Raw genomic sequence first — 19,758 nt, 5'->3', positions numbered from 1 at the left:
ACACAAAATCCCCCCCCAGCTCCCTGATGGCAATAGTAAATTACACCTCTAATAATCAACAATAAACACTACCAACAATGTCCAAAACAGTCATAACGGGGCAGTTGATGATGGATGAGTGAAAGAAATACCTTGTGAACAGCTGTCCTAAAGGAATGTACCAGTTCCTGATGTGGTGTGAGGTGACTGGGAGCATGGCTGTAGCCAGGGGCTGAGGGGGTTGGGGGGGTGAGTCTTGTCAATCATACATTTCTGGGGGATAGGCAGTGCTAAATGAGACTTAAATGAGACTCATACACTCAAAACGCTATAGCAGGTCACAGTTTTTGGAATGTCTCTTACAGATAATGGGCATTGTTTTGACTTACCAAATGATATGCTGCCTGTGCACCCTCCCTCACGATGCTGCATATTCACATGCACACAACACAAATCCAGAGTGCTTTCAGTAAAGTGCTTTCATCGTCAATTCTTCGATGATGAAATTTACACAAAGTTTGATAAATGTGGTCCCACTGTTAACTGTTCATGGCCATTTTGTGGCTGGTTTACAGCATATGGGATTTCCTGGCATTAAAATCCTTTGTGCGCCGCCCGAACAACTTCTTACAGACAGTACAATAGACTTCTTGGTCATTTCCAGTCACTGGTCACAACTATTAATGCCCCCATGGTTAAAGCTTGGCGCTCCTCTTTTGCTGCAGCTATTCAAAGGAAAGTGACATGGCTGCACACCGTTTCATAAAAAGTAACCCCACTGATTGCCTAGACCTTTACAGTCATTGGCCTACCTAGGTACTAGTCAAATCAAGTCAAGTGGACTTTATGGTCATGCCATCCATACGAGACATTGCTTCTCCAGGACCATAGTGCAACAAAAGACACACAGGGGGCCTGCATGTACACAATTACAGGGGTAAAGTGCAGATAGGTACATGAGTGCAAACACAAACCACAAATAGTGCACATAACACAACAGGAGGGCAGACACACAGTATATAAATGAATATGGTGCATGGAATGATGTATGTGGACTATCTGTATATAACAATATTGAATATAAAAGGAAAGTGTTTGGCTCTGATAGTCTATTTTTAACAAGAGACCACCCACTGAAGCAGAGTGCAGCAGCAGTGGAAGAATTTTATGGCATTGCACAGTGACAGCCGGCTAGCTAAGAACCATCTGTCAAAACGAATGCCACGAGGATAACGCTTCTAGCTAACCATTGTAAAATCAGGTGAGTTGATAACAGTTGAAGTGTCAGTGTTATCTAATGTAATTTTTAAACCTTAAATCTTAAGGGGTTGGAATTAGTATTGCATAAGATACCGGTACTAAAAAAGTACAACGGTACTGCATTTTTGAAAGCTGTATGTCACCACAATCCTTTAGTACTGGTACTAATTACAATATTAGTGACATTGTTAATGCATTATTCTCAACCATATCTAAGTGTTTAAATATAGTGCATGATCCTACATTATTACAAGAGAGCAGTGCACCGCTCATGCGAGACTACTGAAGTTGACTGTAGTCAGTTAAAAATGCCTTTGGAGTTGATAAGTGCAACTGTTCCTGAAGAATAAAACAGTAATGCGTTGTGCAATACACTGTACAGGCTATATGAGTTCTCATCCTTAGATTTCTTATGTGCACAAGTCCTTTCTGCACTCTTTGGTGAGACTGGGGAATTTAATACATATTTTAGCATTACTAAATATGCTACTGTAATCTTCTAAAGATAGAAAAGACCTGGCTATGGCCCTGCTGAGAAACTTGCAGTGTGTGGTAAAGACAGCACAATGTCCCACTAGTATGAAACTAGGCTATTACATTGTAAATAGTCTATAGGGTCTGCAGACTACCCCAGTGCTTTTGATGCAGCTAATTGTATGTTTATAAAGGAATAAAACAGATTTGCCATAAGATTTCTTGCCTGAGCATGAGAGTTTGAAAGCATGAGTGTCACGCCAGGCGCATGAAAGCTGGCAACCCTGCACCCTATTCACTGCTTATTCAAAACTCTAGACATCAGGCAAATTCTGCAGGTCCTTCCTGCAAAACAAGGCTGTAAAACAGTCTGCTTCTGTTTATGATTCAGTAGTTATTCTAGAAGCACAAAAGGAAGGAGTGGGTGATTTTGTGCTTTTCATCAATAATCTGAAGACTAACCAGTTATGAGATGGTGATTTATTAATGCTCAGACTAACCGTTATTCATCAAGTTAAAAAGTGGTTAAGTGCTTCTCAGGCCCAGATTACAGATGGGACTCATTTTCCTACTATGCTGTTCTCTTTATCCTAAGCAGTGGTGGTTTTTGATATGGGCGACATGGGCCGTTGCCCAGGGCGGCATCGTGGGTATCGGCAATCCCCATTTGTGGGGAGTAAGGGGCGCCCTCCATTTGCGAGGTGCGCCTGCTACTTGCTGCTTGCCGCACGGGGAGGAGAGGAGAGGAGAGGAGAGGGAAGGGGTGGCGTGGAATTCTCTGACTGGCAGGAGTGGCATCTAATAACCAGCTCACAAAATAAAACAAAATAAGAACAAAACAAACAAACACAAAAGCACCAGACATTATGATATAGACTTATAATTTGCACCGATGTGTTTTCTAAATTCTATCACACCCATATATGCGGGAAGTGAGCACGAGGGCCATCAGTGCAGCTGCTTGCTGCTGCTGCTGTGCTGAAGTCTCACACACAACCTGTCGAAAGGGGAGGGGGCAGGGGTGCTTCCAAATAAGGCACAATTCATTCATAATATTGTCAATCCAAGCCCATTATGTCACAACTAATTTTTCTTGGATTGTGCGAAATCACAGAAAAAAAACCCTATACAAACCGAATCTGTGCACTAAGGTGTAGGCCTATTAGTTTACGTTGTGGTGATTCCCGGGTTGGGGGATGGGTGTTGATACTGGAGTGCAAAATTAACACCGATATAAGATGGACAAGAAAAGGTCAAAGCCACCAGGTGCTCAGTTTAGAAAAAAGAGAAAAGAATAAGATAATGGCAGGTATTATGCATGACATGTATCCTGAAACAAGATAACATTAATTAGTAACGATTGGGAAAACTTCTGTTTACGTTTGTTAGCCATTTGGCTATGATAGTAAACAGTAGACAGACAGTAGACACTGATGATTATTGAATCTTTTGGACCGTGTTCGGCATAATATTAATTAGCCATTAATTGGAAGAGGTATATTGTTGATTTGTCTCCTATTCTCAACGTATGATGAATTATAATGGCTGTTTGTTAGCCGTTTGCATACTATGCTACGCTAAAACCAGGTGATAGTATTCTGTTGTAGTCTAGCTGACTTAGAAAAAAAAATCCCTTACACTATTTGGCTACATTATTTAGGAAAGTTATCTTACTGTAATTGCGGAGTAATGCGTCACTTCCAAACACTGATATTGTGATAGCCTATTCAATAAAAGGCTTGTTATACATATAATTCTGAATATTTGATAAATTGGGCAAATTTATATGTTTGTTTTAATTATGGAAATCATGCGTGCATGTATCAGATTTTTATATTGGGTTTCTATTCAGGGGCACTCCTGAAATATTTTGGAGCACCTTCTGCCACTGTCACTACCCAAGATGAGGAGCTGTCCCCCTCCTCAGCCACATATGTGTCTCCACAAATGTCTGATCCTGAGGATGAAGACCCAATTGAGGCCACTTCAGGTGTGATTATGTGTAACCTGAGTGTGTGTGTGTTGCATAATATTTTGCAAAGACTGTTCCGCCACTATGAATGCTGTGTATTCCAAATAACTTGTGTATACTAATGCAAATGTATGCTCATAGAAATGCCTGGAGCTGAACCCCCTGCCTACGGACCCTGCAAACTGGCCTTCCGATATCACTGACAGCATTCGAATACAGCTGATTTGCAAAGGACCAAGTAAGGTAGCACCTGACTTTCTTTGTCCTAGAAATGAGGGTGATGGAAGAAGTTGCCACCACCAGTATTTTAAGAAAACACTAGTTAGCGGTGAAAGGATGACTAAAAGCTGGCTAGTATATTCTGAGAAAAACAACAGCCTTTTTTGCTTCCGCTGCAAGCTGTTTTCAATAGTCCTGAACACCATAGCTCCATGAAAGCATGGAAAGAACTGGTAGTGAGGATTAAAAAAGGTGAAACAATTAACAAACAAGAGATGGCACTTCTGCAGGCTGAGAAAATAAGATGGAGAGGGGCGCTGACTTGTCTCTCTGCTATCATTCAGTCTCTCGCTATCAGAAATTTTGTACTAAGGGGACACACAGGAACATTGTTTTCTCCATCAAATAGCAATTTTCTAAAAGAAGTTGAACTCCGTAGTCGTAGTCTATTAGTTTATTCGTTGTAGTTTATTAACATAAACTGGAGCCTGTCTATACATTAACAACAAAGACACGGTTCCATTACAGAGATGGTGAACTCAGGAGGAGTGAAGGAAAACAGCAGCAGTGCTTGTAATCGCTACTGAACCTTCACTGGTAAAGAGCTGGCGAGAGTCCTTAATCAAATCAGCTGTTCAACAAGCTGAAAGGTGAAGAAAAGCGATGTTTGCAGCTGCTCCCATACCTGCCATTATATTGTCTTCCATAGCAGCAAAGCTACAGTAAAGCTATACAAGTTAAAATAGAAGCTGCTTGTATGCAGATAAACTGTTAGCTTAGTTTGACGCGATATTTAAATTTGGCAACTTGCAGCGGGCTGACAGCAGCCGTCACACTTTGTTGCAGTGATACCTGCAGCATGCAGGGGTGAGTCTAAAGGGGAGCATGGGGTGTACTCAACTAGATCCATTTCAAGGCTTTAGTAATATTATTCTGCAGATTTAGATTAATATGAATAATATTACATAATTATAATAATGTAAATGATATATTATAAATATAACATAAAAATTACCCCCCCTCCCCCAACAGCCTTGGGCCAGTGAACCTCTGACACAATGAATTATCCAACCGCCACATATGCTCCTTTAAAGGCTTACACACACACTCTCACTCACATTCACTTACACACACGAACATGAGCACAGCATTCCTATCTCATCCAGGAGATACAATCCTGTCAGAACATTTTTTTATGCCTCCTATAAATGTACAAGAACATAAAGGCCATTTTAATTTATGCCTTAGTTTAAGATATATGTATACCTTTTTCCAGTAATTTTATTTTACATAATTTTCATTTATTTAAGAAAGTGTTTTCTTTTAAAAAGCAAAACAAATATGTACATAAATGCACTATAAGGGTTTAGTTCTTTTGTCAGTTGTTGTATGGAGTTCAGTCATTAAAAATGTTCCTAAAACCGAAACCCATGAGTTATTCATTTTGTTTATCTGGTGAAATTCAGTATGGTTCTGACAACAGTTTAAAATGTACAATTGAAAACAATAAAATGTACAATCCTTAATATGTTTTGTGTGTGTGTGTGTTGGGGGGGGGGGGACGCCCAGGGCACCAAACGGACTAGGACTTGATCTGAGCTGATCCTAAGTAACGGTTTAACACTACTAAATGTCGATTAGAATGTCAACTTCGAGTCTCTATGCCAAATGCACACTTCCAGGGACAGGAAATGGGGAAACACAATATTTCTCGTGTGTAATATAATGAATATAATGATATCCATGGACTTCGCCGGAAGGGGGGTGGGATGATGGGCATGTCTTATGCGCTCCCTCCCAAATCTAATTAAGCATGCAGCATGCATTGGACCGTGGCTGACGTTCCGCTACGTTTCGGCCTCATTGCGTCATCGCGTACCGGGAACGCTGACGTGTAATCGCGGAAGTGAGCCTGGTGCCTTCGTTTTGTCCACTTGGTGACAGTTCATAATGGAAAGATTTGCAGTTTTACACTGAATTGCCACGCAAATAGGAGTCGGACCTGACTGGACAGCAGACGTCGTGAGTGCGGATTTGCTTGCTCTTTGTTAGAGCTGTCGCTCCGTTTCAAAACAATGACATAAACTGTCCATGTGAAATTGCTAACTCTTTGCAGCTAACTGGCCGCGGATTTACAAACTGCAATACTCAGCTATTAAGCTGTAGCAGCACTGTTATTGCAGGGGAAACGGCACAAATATTCGCCTGTAAATCATCAGTCGAACATATTGTCAACTTAAAAGTAAAGTAATAGATGCTATTTCTACTCACTGTCTAATTTGCTACACGCTGCACGACGAGTACTTACACTTCAGGTATTGTGGGAACTATTTATTGCATATATATATTTCCCGGTAAGACTGCTAAGCATTTAACCACGACTAAACGTGAAACTACCTAATACCATCCTTTGCAGAATGCTATGACGAGCATATCAGCACCAAAGCACAACACATTTTCGATAAACAAAGATCTAACTTTTCAGTGATTCATAAGTAGAATTATGAACTTTTGAACATAATGGGAGTGCTGTTAAGTGTAATGTACTTGTATTTTCTGCTTATGGTTAGAATTCTGGATTTTGAATTAACTGTAGGGCAGAAGGTGTGTGATTTGTGCTTTGTGACATCATGCATTACAAATAGTCTATTTTGCTCTAGACAAATACAACCGTAGCCTGAAATAGTGCTGGAATGACGCATCGACGTAATCTATTACGTAAATACGTTGGTTAGTGTGTTGTGTCGAGTCGTCGCATTTTCATAAACTTTGAAGCAGTGTTGCCAACTTAGCGACTTCACCCTTTAGCCACTTTTTTGTTGTTTTTTTTTCTTTCCAAAAAAGTGACCAGTGACAAATCTGACAACTTTGTAGACGAACCTTACTGCTTTCCATACAAGAGTCACCAGTACTGTCCCGCGACAGAGAGCGACACCATCCTCTGCATCTACTTTGTTCAGTGAGTGGTGGGGGCTGCACAATCAGTCCAACTGGCAGCTGAAACAGACGTGAATGAGTTGTACATGTGCCAGCAGTGCTGCCAAGTATTCAGTAATCTGTATTGTTTGCGCCTCGTTTTTTTTAATTTAAATTTGACCCTTTTGACCATTACCATGAGATCAGTGTTTAATCACCCACTATCACACAAGGATGGTTAATTTCCATTTCGGAACTCTCTAAATTAAGAGAATTTATTTTGACAAGTCTGTACATTGTACTTTATTCAAACACATACATTTTAATCTTCATTAAACCTGTACTCATAATAGAAATATAAATAAAAATGCACACTGCCATGGACACTACACACACGTTTAAAAGATAGCTACCATGTCACACTAAAATGTACTCTCAAAAGTATAGAACACAATGGGAGTCAATCCCTAAATTCAAAGAGTGGCTGATCGCGTATGTAGGTTGTGCACCATGAGAAAAAAAATGTAAAAGATATTCTGTTGCTTCTAACTTTCTCTGTGAGTGATCGATTTACATGTAAAAATAATCAAAATCGCACCACATCTGTTGTCATTAAATTATATGTGCAATGATTTTGTCAGATGGCGTTGCAGTTATAAAATCAGAATTTTAGCAGTGCAGAGCAGCAGCTTGAAATTGATTGCTGGTTAACTTGCATTGTAAATGGGCTGCATTTCAGTCACTTTTTCATACCCTTTCTGTTGTCTGATAACAGAAGTAGGAAAACATACAAATGAACAGCATTATTGGGAATTTCACTGTATGAAAATACATTATATCGGAGCACAGAGAGTAGAAGAGAGGCAAACAGATATAAAGGGCTGACATTGACACTAGGCGAGTATGATGCAATGACGTTATCAATAGGCTAATCATCTAGGAACATTTCGACATTTAGGGACTTTTCAAGTAGACTTTAGTGACTTTCCATTCGAAGTAGCTGACAACACTACTTTGAAGAGGGCAAGATGCAAGCACCTAGTAATGGCCATCTTCATCAAATGTCAGCATATTTTAAGGAAAAACAATATGGTAGTGGTGAACTGATATGGGAATTTTGACCAATACCGATGGTTAGGGTTGCACCGATACCAGTTTCTTCAGCCCTTGCTGATACTGAGTAGCCATTTGAGTACTTAAGGTAACATTTATGCCATTGAAAATAATAATGACCTAACCAGGCATAACCAAACCAATACTCAAATGAGATTTTGTCTGGACCCCATCAGTTCATTTACAGTTTTCACGGGGCATTACCAATGGACCCGTAAATTAAACTTAATAGTTGATATGTTAAACTTTTACTGCTATACCATCGCATTGCAATGAACTGAAAGACAGTATTTTTTTCCAGACTTGCTTGTGACAGCCTAATATGTTAACATGAGCATCAAATAAAATGCATAACCTGAGGCTATTTCTAACCAAATATAAACAAAACTTTGTGTAAACAAGGTCTCTGAGGTACAAGAGTCCTCCTTTTCAATTGAAATTATAATGCAAAGAACATTCATTAATGTGTCACTATGGCATGAAATGATATTAAGTTAGGGCCACGGTACATAATCCCAGCCCACTTATTTTACTATCACTGGGACCTTTTCACCCCTCTCCTTCTCTCTTTAATAATAAACAAAACATTGTGTAAACAAAGTTTCCATGCAGGTACTGTCTCCACATTTTCATTAAAATGTCAATAAAACCATTTCATTTAGCATATAATATTACTGTTTCTAAGAACTAAACATTTTTGGAAAAGTAAGAGCTAGGTTCTTTTTGAAGAATAGTCATCTCAGTATGACCTGTTTCTGTTTTCATTCACAATATATGACACTGGGCTGGAGAGGCTTCCGCTGTCAACACTACAGCATGGTGCTGAGAGGTACCTGCGCAACATTTGTGCCACAGTGGGGAATTGCAATTTGTTAACCGCCCAGTAGTGCAGTGGATTGGTTTCTCAAGAAATTGTGGTCTCTGCTGTGCAACAGGACCTACTGCAGCTCTGTTCAGTGATGTCAATGCTTGCTCATCTGCTATTTCATCATACACACTGCCTAGACTGCTGCTGGCCTGGACCCTGCATGGTTTTTTGGCATATGGTTCATCCTGATCCTCCTGCATGTCTGCCTCTTCTACATACAACCTCAGCAGTTTGCGCATCACCATCTCTGGCAGAGAAAAAACTAATTTTACACTTACAACAGAAGCGGATAAAAGCATTTTAGCTGCTGAAAATGCACGTTTGCCTAAATGATCAGCCTTATTAAAAAATAACCGCATTTTCCATTATATTAATGGATTGTATCTAAGTCTAATACTAAAACTTTTTAGCAGGCCATAATGACATGTTTTGTTTTCATTTCTCTCTCTCTCACACACACACGTTCATTTTACCTGGGATCGAGAAGAGTTGCTGTAGAGCAGGTTTTTTATTAAACATAAGAAAAATGTTTCTTAACAGCTGCTGCTAAGGTTCCCTTCATGGATTTTGATGCCATGGTCCTCATGTGTTTCTTTGAATAAAAATCTCTGCAGCACAGTGACTGCAAGAATCACCTCTGCTGTAATAGCGTCAGAAGAGCTCACTTTTCTGGTTAACTCCCGAAATGGAACCAAAACGACTAGCGTTTTCTTCTTCCTCAAGTAGTGTCCACCAGTGAACAGTGAGATGGTCAGTGAGTTCATACTCGGACCTGAATGTGCCGAGAGCCCATTTCTGCTTGAGCAGCAACTCTATCAGGTGAAACGTACTGTTGCAGTGCATTTGCACATCTTGCTGTAATCTTTTTATGGGCTGATTAAGTTGTACCTGAATGTCTTTGAGGCGGGAGTAGGTTAAGGTAAACTGCTTAAAATCTCTGACTGTTTTCCACCCAATTGCAAATATATGAACAACATTTCTGTGACAATAGGCCATCATAAACTACCAGTTGGAGCATGTAAGCGGCACAGGGCAGGCTAAGGAGTCCTGCATTATTCATGGCCTTTATCATATTTTTTGCATTGTCTCAGAACACAACGTAGACAGAAGATTTTGGAATGCCCCAGGTCTGAAGTATATCGTCTCATGCGTCTGCTATAGCTTGGCTGCTGTGTAAGCACTTGAATGGCTTTGCTTGTAGTGTGACTTGCTGCAGCAGGCATTAAAGTAAGTAAAATCCTCATCAATCCACTGTGTGGTTAAACTGAGGAGAGACATCAGGCGTACACCACATATCACTTATGAAGCTGAAGGCTGAAACATCATTTAGCACGCTGCTAGTGTACATTTTAACAACATCGAAAATCTTTGGTAAAACAGCATCTGTGACGTAGTGGTGACTGGGAATCTGGTAACTTGGCTCCAGTATGCCAAGAAGGCGACAAAATCCTACATTATCAACAAACAACAATGACTGGGCAATCGAGAACAATGTAGTGAGTAAGAACCTTTGTTATTTTTACGGCTCGTGGGTTTTCTCTAGACATTTTCTCTCACTTCTCCAGAATTTGCTCTGAAGTTTGTTGTTGCGATCTTTGCTAACATCAGCAAACTCCGTGTACTCTGCACTATGGTGTGTCTTTAAATGTTTGATCAAACTGGTTGTGTTGTCCCTTCCTCTTCTTGATACTTTAGCAGAACAGAACTTAGTCTGCTTTACTTCTATCCTTATACCTTATCTTAAAAAATGTCCAAACTGCTGACATCCTCTGCATATACTCGCCAATTTGCCAATACTGATGTTCTCTTAATTTATCCTTCCCAAATGTTTCTGGTTGACGAATCTCTTGCTAGATGCCAAAATCCAATTGGGCAGCAAAAGAAAGGCAAAATGTCATGGCTTTGCGTTTTAAAATAAAGTTGCAATTAAATGGCATCAGTCCTTGGTATTGGAAAATTTTTACGAATATGGATTAGGGCTGCTGCCATTAGTTGACGTAGTTGATGACGACAACGTTGAAAATACATTGACATCAATATTTTAAATCAACGCATTGTTATAATTTTAATGAAATTACCTTCATGATTTACAAAATGCTTCAGTTCATTATAAGAAATGTTTTTTCCTTTAATATCATTACCTTTCTATGGGAGTACTTAATTACAGTGGAATCCGCTATAGTGATCACATCTGTCTCGGTGAAATTGATTACTATAAATGGTTGATCATTATAACTGATTTTTTCCCTTTTCCTTTATGTCTCAGGCAGATTGCCATCTAATTGACATTTGTATATTTATTACATGAATATAAGGTATTAAAATGGACAGCATTGCTATTTCTAGAATTTTATTGACTTTAAAAATATAGTACAGCTGTTTCGAACAGTTTTCGAATTACAGTATTGTATAAATTAAATTACTGAACTATGTATAATTCTAATACACTATCATACTGTTATACCTGCGGCATCTGCATGTCCTGGCATGCCTCATGAGCATATGTATATAGCCCTGTGTATGGCTTGTATATAGCTCCTGTTTGTTTTTTTTAGTGTAGGTACTTCTTGTGCTGTGTGTCCAGTTGTTGCGTATGCCTTTAACTGTGGTTGTACTCGGTTCTTGCCTGATCCGTGCGTATCTAAGCCATTGTGTAATTACCCACCATGTGTGCTTTACAGTGTAATGTCCCCGTGTTTCCCTGTCATTCATGGCTTTTGTGTTATTGTTGCTTGTTGTAGGGATTCTTTAAGGAGTAACATGAAGAACACATTCATGTCAGTCTGCCTCATCATTTTCATTTGTCGCCTCTGTCTGCTAAAGTACAATATTGTACATAAAATATGGCTTATTGTAGTTTCACCGTTGCATTTCAGTGGCTTGTTTTTGGCAGTTTATCATAAGCTTTGATGAGTCTATATTTGTCATTGAGGGAAAATAACTTTTTTCCCCGTCATGTTTTCTATGCACTCAGCATGAGCTTCAGGTAGCTAGCCAGAAACAGACAGGTTACTGCAAGGGAAAGTAGGCTTATCAAAGTAAAGCAAAAAAAAAAAGAAAGAATTACCATAGTTAAAAAAATGTTCTGTATGTTGTCATGTATAAAAAGACCCAAAATGAACACTTTAAGTGTACTGCTGGGGCGGCATGGTGGCGCAGTGGTTAGCACTATTGCCTCACATCTCTAGGACCTGGGTTCAAGTCTCCGCCTGGGTTACATCTGTGTGGAGTTTGCATGTTCCCCATGTTGTCAAAAACATGCTGAGGCTAATTGGAGTTGCTAAATTGTCCATTGGTGTGCATGTGTGAGTGAATGGTGTGTGAGTGTGCCCTGCGATGGGCTGGCCCCCCATCCTGGGTTGTTCCCTGCCTCGTGCCCATAGCTCCTAGGATAGGCTCCGGACCCCCTGCGATCCAGTAGGATAAGCGGTTTGGAAAACGGATGGATGGATGGATGGATGGTAGTGTACTGCTTGATTACTATAAGCAAATTATTCAAACAGTATTTGTATATGAATGATTCTGTCCCAAGTTTTTTGATTCATATAACTGTGATCACTATAAGCGGGTTCCACTGTATCACTAAACAAAAAGGTGATTTTACACTGCAAAGTTTCGATGGTACGCATGATTTACGCATGAGCACCTGAAAGGGAAACACACAGGCGCTGTTCTGGATGATGGACCACCTCAATAGGCAAAACTAGTGTTGTCTATTCATGTTTATTAAATTTCCGTTAGTATGGAGATCTTTTTAATATTGTGATGCTTGGCATACCGAGGCATTGGGGGAGCGACTAGAAGAGATGGTTTCCCTCAGTGTTGCTCTTTAATATACAGAACAATCATATTGTTCTTTTTGTAAATTGTATATTTATTACTAAAGCATTTATCTGTAATACAGTTAAGATAGAAAAAAATGTGGTCTGAAAATTTTCAGTAAAGAACACCTGTGCTACAAAATTCCTGACTATGTTTAATAGATATAGATGTTGTAGACACAATGATGCGTGATGACTGAAAAGTTTAACTCTAATGTGTATCCCACAGCATAGGACTGACTTAAAAAATATTCCTAGTTGAAGTTTACTTTTCATGATTGACCTGTCCAGTTTTTTTTTTTTTATATGGTTTAAAACATTAGTTGAAAGAATGTATTTCTTAGTAGAAACTGAAATTTAAAGAACACGAATTGGAGGGTCTATATGTCTGTGTTTTTATTCGGTTAAATTGTAACATTAAATTGAGGATGATAAATTTGTTTTTAATGTTTTTTTTTTTTTTGTTTTTTTTAGACGTGGGTTTCAGGCACCACAGAAAAGGCAGCCATGAGTCGACGGAAGATTGGAGACTTGTACAGAGCCCCCTTCCCCCTGTACACGGTTCATTTTCATCAAGAAACGGGATTGATTGTTACAGCTGGTGGGGGTGGTGCCTCTAAGACCGGTATTAAGAATGGAGTGGTTAGTGCTCTTTGTACTAATCCCGCGTCTATGACTAAAATATGTGTAACTGAAGCTGATGTGCTACAAAGCCTGGTTAAGCTCACAATAAATAAATTGCAAGGCCGTAATGGCATCTTAACTATAGTTTTGAAAGAGATAATGGATATTATTTGCCCACCTTTAACTTTACTATTTCACAAATCCTTATCTGCTGATGTGGTGCCTTCTGATTGGAAGAATGCTAATATAACGCCCATATTCAAAAAAGGGGATAGAAGTAATCGAACTATAGACTAATAAGTGTAACTTGCATAATTGGAAAAGTGATGGAAACTAATCAAAATGAAAATGGTAAATTATGTTAAAGTATACTTAGTGTGCTCAGTTGGAGGTTGACCGATGGGACTGTTCTGCAGCACTTTCTCAGCCTGCAGCTGGTTGAGGGGAAGCATAGTGCCACATTGCTGCACTCCCATGACACAGAAACACGTGCCACCATGAACATGGCTGTTGGAGGCAATGTTATGGCTGCTGGACAGGACGGTTGCTGCTGCCTGATGCGCTTTCAGCAGCTCTCACCCAAGGAGCTTCGCAAGGATAACACCAAGCGGGGTAAGAAGCCAAAGCAGTCTGCTTCTTAGTCTTTGTTTTAACTGTCTTTAGTAATTTGTATTCTTCTATAAGCTCCATGATCAGCTGGCCAGTGCTGTTGTCTACAGGTGCTAGTGGTGATATTGATGGCCCCAGGCGGCGAGATGGTCATCGGGGCATTGGGGGAGGCAGTAGACTGGAGACCAGGAATGAGAGTTCCCAAGTGAAGGTGGAGGTGCTGGGTGAGGTGTGCTCGGACCTGAGCCCCACTGATGCACTACAGAAATGTGTCAGGTTCAGCCCGGAGTGCAACCTCTTGCTGACTGGGGGTGCCGATGGCCATGTCCGTGTATGGGAGGTGAGGTGGGACGGCATTGCTCAGGCTGTCTGTCTATCAGCATTTTCTGATCCCCTTTCAGTGACGTCTCATTTTTCCACCTTTTCACTCCCTCCATCACTGCGGTTTTCTTGATGGTTCCATTTTATTTCTGCTTCTTCTCTGCTCTACCTTTTCTGTCTTCTGTTTTCTGAGAGTGCAGCTATGCTGGCAAGAAAAATATTCAGTGAACTTTAGGTGACAGACCTATGTTTAGTCCTCTACTGGGCCAAAAGTTCACTTGATCATGAATGAACTGAAAGACCTGCTCTTATAACCGCCTTTCTATCCTAGTATCCTTCTTTGAAGAAGAAACTGGATTTCAAAGCTCATGAAGGAGAGATTCAAGATTTAGACATTAGTTCAGACAAAAAGGTAGGAATTGAACTGTGTTTCAGGAGTGATTTTAATTGAAACGTGTATGTTACAGATAATATGTTGACATATAACAATGGACATCATAAGAACTCTTAAATATTAAGTATTTGTGCATTTTGCAGTCTATGCATCACAAACCTTATGCACTTGTAATTCATGCAGACATCAAGAAATACTTTAAAATGTTAATGCCGATAACTCTAAATGACAGTAACTCAGTCATTTGATTTCTCCTTTATATATACAAAATCCAGGTGGAGAAGGTAATGTTTTAATTAAAAATGAAAAGTAAAACTAAACACACCTCTAAATTCTTGGAAGAACCTTTAACTTGAAATACCGCCAACATCAACATTTTCCACCCACATCCAACGCCTACATCTTTGAACAATTGCCCATTCCTTCTGTAAGCTCAGTTGAATTTCAGAGAGACAGTGGAACTTGCACTTTAAAATTCAATCAGGCTGAGGCTCCGTATAGGTCACATCAGTGTTGTCCTTTTTAATTTCATGTATCTAGGCAGAGAGCAGCTGATATTGATCTTTTTCCTCCAAGAATTTCTGTATTTGGTAGCTTTCTTTCCTCTTCTCACGCCATTGCCAAATAGTTTTGTTCCATAAAACTACAAACCCTTTCATGTGGCTGCAGAATCTGTAGAATGATGTTTTATATTGACATTAAACAAGCTAATGTGGTTTTCGTTTAATAGAGATATGAGTTTTGAGGATCATCTGGAAGGCTGTTGTGGGGTTGCAAAAAATGCATAAATCGGATAAAAATCCTAAATTTTAAAGCATGTGTAGATGTTCTGTATCACTACCTCTGTTCCTTCATCCTTCATGTTTGTTTTCATATGCATTTATTTAACATACAGAAAGTCTGTCCTCAATATAGCCATAGATCGAGCAGCAGTAATGTTCCCAGGACAGCCCCCTGCTCTCCTAACCTTTTCACACTCCACTTTCAGTGGTACAGTAAAGCTTTTCTGTCTGTGTGCGTCTGAAACAGGTTGTGACAGTGGGGCGTGATTTTGCATGCTGTGTCTGGAGTGATGACCAGCTGGCCATGGGTCTGCGCTGGCAAGACAGCCTGCCTCACATCGCTGAAAAGACGTATCGCTACCAGGCCTGCAGGTACCGCCTTGCCTACCACGGTACTGTGTGCTGTTTCCACACTGTGGCATTAAACAGATATTTTATTGCCTGCTGTTTGTTAGTATTTCCCATTTTGTCAAATAAATTACTTTATTTGTGAATAAGTGCCTGTGTATTTTCTCTGTCTGTTTTGGGGAGGTGAGCCGCTCAGGGGGCGGTAAGTGGCTTAGTGGGCTGTGTGCCTCTGTGCTTGTGATCAGGAAATCCCTGGTTTGCACTCTGGCGTCAGCAGAACAGTCACATGTCTGTGGGCTCTTGAACAAGTCCCTTAACTCCCAGCTCCAGGAGTGCTGCATGTTGGGTGACCTTACACTATTACCCTCAAGCTATGCAAAGCAAAATGGGGTTGGCAAAAATAAGCATTCCTATGTACCTGTACTTGTGCAAAAGATAAATAAAGCATTTTTGTTTGTTTGTTTTTCCCCCACTTAGGTTTGGAAAGGTAGAGGACCTGCCAGGTGTTCTTAGACTCTACACTGTTCAGGTGCCCCACAAAAGAGATCGCAAACCCCCCACTTGCTATATCACCAAATGGGACGGACAAAACTTTTTGCCCCTCCTCACTAAACCTTGTGGTAAAGAAGTCATCTCCTGTCTTGAGATTAGGTAAGAATGTGGTATCATTTTGTGTTTCTCAAATTTTCGGCTTTGATTCGGATTCTACTGCACTATAGCAGCTCTGTTTTTTCTGTTTTAGTGACTCTGGGACATTCCTGGGTTTGGGGACAGTAACCGGATCAGTGGCCATATTTATTGCTTTCTCACTACAGGTAGTTACAGTCACAGTTGCACACAAACGTAGTTCCATCCACACACGTGCAGTGACTTATGACTTCCCTTTTTCGTGTCCCCGGCAGAGGCTGTATTACGTACAGGAAGCTCACGGTATCGTGGTGACGGACTTAGCCTTCCTCCCAGAAGTGGTGCAGGGCAAGAATTTCCTGGGAGACAATGAAGTAGCTATGCTAAGTGTGGCGGTAGACAGCCGCTGTCAGATGCACATCATTCCAAATCGCAGTAAGTATATATTTAAATAAGTAGTGGAAGTTTTACAGATGTACGGCATAATATCCCTATGACAGGGTAATGCAGTAATTTTATGGTCCTACAATAGCATTGTTAAGGGATATGGACAATATATATTGAATGACAAAAATGGTTGGTATTATGAATGACAGTTATGAAATGCAAATTATTATTATACAAATTTATTCTTTGTGTAAAGAAATAAGTATATTTACATTTATTAGAAATCTTTATTTCTTAAGTGTTTGCTTTTGGGCAATATAGTAAATATCCAGTAGTAATTTTCAACAGAACTTCTGTTTCAAGTCAGAGCTTCTTTATATAATTTTTGAAATCCTGCGGGCTGGGGATGGATTACAAAAAACAAGTAACATGAATAAGGCTTCCTTGTCTTGCCCTTCTTGCCAGGGTCCTTTCCTATATGGCTGGTGCTGCTACTGTGTGGCCTCCTCATCGTGGCTGTGGTCTTCCTCCTGCAGCAGGTCTTCCCAGGGTTCATTTAGCCTGAGTGGGCTCCACATCCAGTGCATCCAGGACCCAAGGATGCTGCCTCTTCATGGATGATGCTTGAGCAACAACATGCAATTATTTAAAGTAATCCTATAAATCAGAATAATGGAAGGTAGTTATAGAAATAGCAGGATTCTCACTTTTTGATACAGGTCTTTGTTCACCACTAGAATTATAAGCGATTGCTGTTAAGCAGTGAGCCCAATGGAGACAGTGAGCAGGGTCACCAGAGGGTGGTGCTGGAGAGACCTAGAGCAAGTTCACATCTGCTTTCTTGTACAGATGTCCCATAGATGAGCTGGAGAGCAATCTTTCCTCTTTTCTATACTTGTGCTTAACCTTCCCTCCCCCCCAAACTGATGTTGCATATATCACAGGTGTGTTTGTTAAAAAAAATGTGCAGTATGTTTGTCTGGGGTTTGTAATTGAAAGTATTATACATTTTATTTTGACTGTGTCTCCTCTGTGCTTTGATGCTGTAGTGTTCTCCCTGGGTGTTTCCTGGGTCACACACCAAGTGCTCTTAATGTATTAAAGCAAACTTATTTTAAAGCTTGCATTTGTAGCATGGACACCGGCTTTTCCTTAGTATTGTATGATCTAAATTCAGAATTCATAAATATGAAATATAAACATACGGTATCATTAATGAGACATACCAGCAAAATCCCATCATTTTGTTGCATGACATTTTGCACCACTGTCTGCCACTGAGCTAAAAAGCTAATAGATTGTGTCACCTCGCTTCTGTGTTGCTTTGGACAAAAGCAGCTGCTGAATATATAAAATGTAAATGTTTGAATGCCACACATGAGCATCCTATAAAACTTCAGAAATGAATGGAATGACTCTACTGCCATGTACCTTTCAGTTTCTGTAGAAGAAAGACAACATTTTGTGAATGAACCAGTTGGGAATTTCTACAAATTCATACTACAATTGAACTGTGAAATGTTTGTATTTTATTGACCTTTTAATGGCATTTTTTTAGGACTTTTGGATTGGTTCTAATTGTTATATGATTATGTTGCAAATAATGCACATGGGAATGGAATAGAGATACTGTAGTATAGTACCACAAAATAATATATTAAGCTACTGAATATTTGGAGTCTTAAATATTTTGATTAGAAGGGAAGAATTTAGAATATAGATTTATTTTCCAGTGGAAAACATTTAACCCGAACACAAAAATTATGCTCATATGATTTTCTAATATATTTATATTTTTGGAAAACCTTTAAACATCTCATTAACCAAAATTAAACCTTTAAAATCCTTTGGCATTTTTACAAAACATTTTTTTCTCTAAGTCTTAGATCATGCTGCTATTATCTCCAATCAGAGAGCTCAAATGTCACATCTTGAGTTTAGAAAGTCCAAAAACTATTCCAATAGCATGTTTAACAATAGAACTTTCAATAGCATGTTTTAAAATAGTTATTTAGATTTTAATAAAATCAGGTTTATCTGTGCTCTCCCGCCTTGGAGGTCTTTCCCATTAAAGTGTGAATCCATTTTGGAATGCTTTGATACAAGCCTTGAGTGACTGTGCAGCGGGATACTGGTCTGTTGAAGAATAAAAGGCTCCCTTTATTTGGAAAAAGGGACAAGGAAATGTACTTTAGGTCCTCCTGTAATATTTAGATGGGGTTATTAGGAAATAAGATTGACATCAGATCGTGTCCCTTTTTTCCCTCTATTTCCAGTCCAAGCTTAGCACTCTATGCAGCAGCTCTGTGCATCAGTGTTGGATACAGGTGGGTTCTTAGCAGCAGTCCTGCCATAGGCTAGAGCTTGGTGAAGCTCATGAATGCACAGAGTTGCTCATTCAGTTCTAAACCAAATTTTTCTGGTGTTTTGCAAGTTAAATATCCATCAGTTCCTGTATGTGACCTTTTAACTGCGACTGCTGTTCCTATTTAGATGTAATTTTTGTTGGCAGATGTGGCCTGACTGTTTCACTTGACTTATTAAAAGATTATTGTGTCAGTGGATTGTCAACTTCCTTACGGACAGATCACAAACAGAAAGGGTAGGAAAACATGTCTCCACTCCAATTATCCTTAGTACTGGGGCCCCCAGGGTTGTATTCTGAGCCCCCTACTGTACTCTCTGTACACGTATGACTGCATAGTCTCATCGGACTCCACCACCATCATCAAGTTTGCTGATGATACTGCAGTAATAGGCCTAATGTCTAATAGCAATGAGAAGGCCTACCTGCAAGAGGTCAGTAACCTGTAGAACTGGTGCCACGAGAACAATCTTATCTTTAACGCCAGCAAGACAAAGGGCTGTTTGTAGACTACTGCACAAAGCAGGTGAGGAACTACAATCCCCTCTTCATCAACAGGACCCCAGTGGAGAGAGTGGACAGTTTCCGATACCCGAGTGTCCACATCACACAGGACTTGTCATAGTCTCACCACGCCAGCTCCCTGTCTAAGAAGGCCCGTCAACGTCTATTCCATCTG

At 39.9% G+C, this 19,758-nt stretch overlaps 1 protein-coding gene and 1 long non-coding RNA gene across 2 annotated transcripts; both read left to right on the top strand.

Moving 5' to 3' along the window:
• Positions 1 to 738: 738 nt before the first annotated feature.
• LOC125727096 (uncharacterized) lies at positions 739 to 5,430 on the top strand. The gene is made up of 3 exons (XR_007388545.1): positions 739 to 1,240; positions 3,566 to 3,703; positions 3,827 to 5,430. It is a non-coding gene; the product is annotated as an uncharacterized LOC125727096 (long non-coding RNA).
• A 337-nt stretch (positions 5,431 to 5,767) lies between these two features.
• Positions 5,768 to 19,273, top strand: LOC125727097 (prolactin regulatory element-binding protein-like). Its single transcript, XM_049003777.1, has 10 exons — positions 5,768 to 5,926; positions 13,097 to 13,264; positions 13,663 to 13,858; positions 13,966 to 14,195; positions 14,508 to 14,588; positions 15,600 to 15,724; positions 16,178 to 16,351; positions 16,443 to 16,515; positions 16,603 to 16,762; positions 17,180 to 19,273. The coding sequence occupies exons 2-10, from the start codon at positions 13,130 to 13,132 to the stop codon at positions 17,272 to 17,274; spliced, it is 1,269 nt and encodes a 422-aa protein (XP_048859734.1). The 5' UTR covers positions 5,768 to 5,926; positions 13,097 to 13,129; the 3' UTR covers positions 17,275 to 19,273.
• The last annotated feature ends 485 nt before the right edge of the window (positions 19,274 to 19,758 follow it).

This window comes from Brienomyrus brachyistius, unplaced genomic scaffold, assembly GCF_023856365.1.
Source record: "Brienomyrus brachyistius isolate T26 unplaced genomic scaffold, BBRACH_0.4 scaffold86, whole genome shotgun sequence".
In the NCBI taxonomy this organism is placed as follows: domain Eukaryota; kingdom Metazoa; phylum Chordata; class Actinopteri; order Osteoglossiformes; family Mormyridae; genus Brienomyrus; species Brienomyrus brachyistius.
The sequence above is the reverse complement of the archived record's forward strand: the minus strand, read 5'-3'. Positions and strand labels throughout refer to the sequence as shown.

Coding starts and splice junctions, on each gene's coding strand:
- LOC125727097 (XM_049003777.1), top strand. CDS start 13,130: ATGAGTCGACGGAAGATTGGAGACTTGTACAGAGCCCCCTTCCCCCTG. Junction 13,265..13,662: donor CCGGTATTAAGAATGGAGTG/GTTAGTGCTCTT, acceptor ACTGTTCTGCAG/CACTTTCTCAGCCTGCAGCT. Junction 15,725..16,177: donor TATCGCTACCAGGCCTGCAG/GTACCGCCTTGC, acceptor TCCCCCACTTAG/GTTTGGAAAGGTAGAGGACC.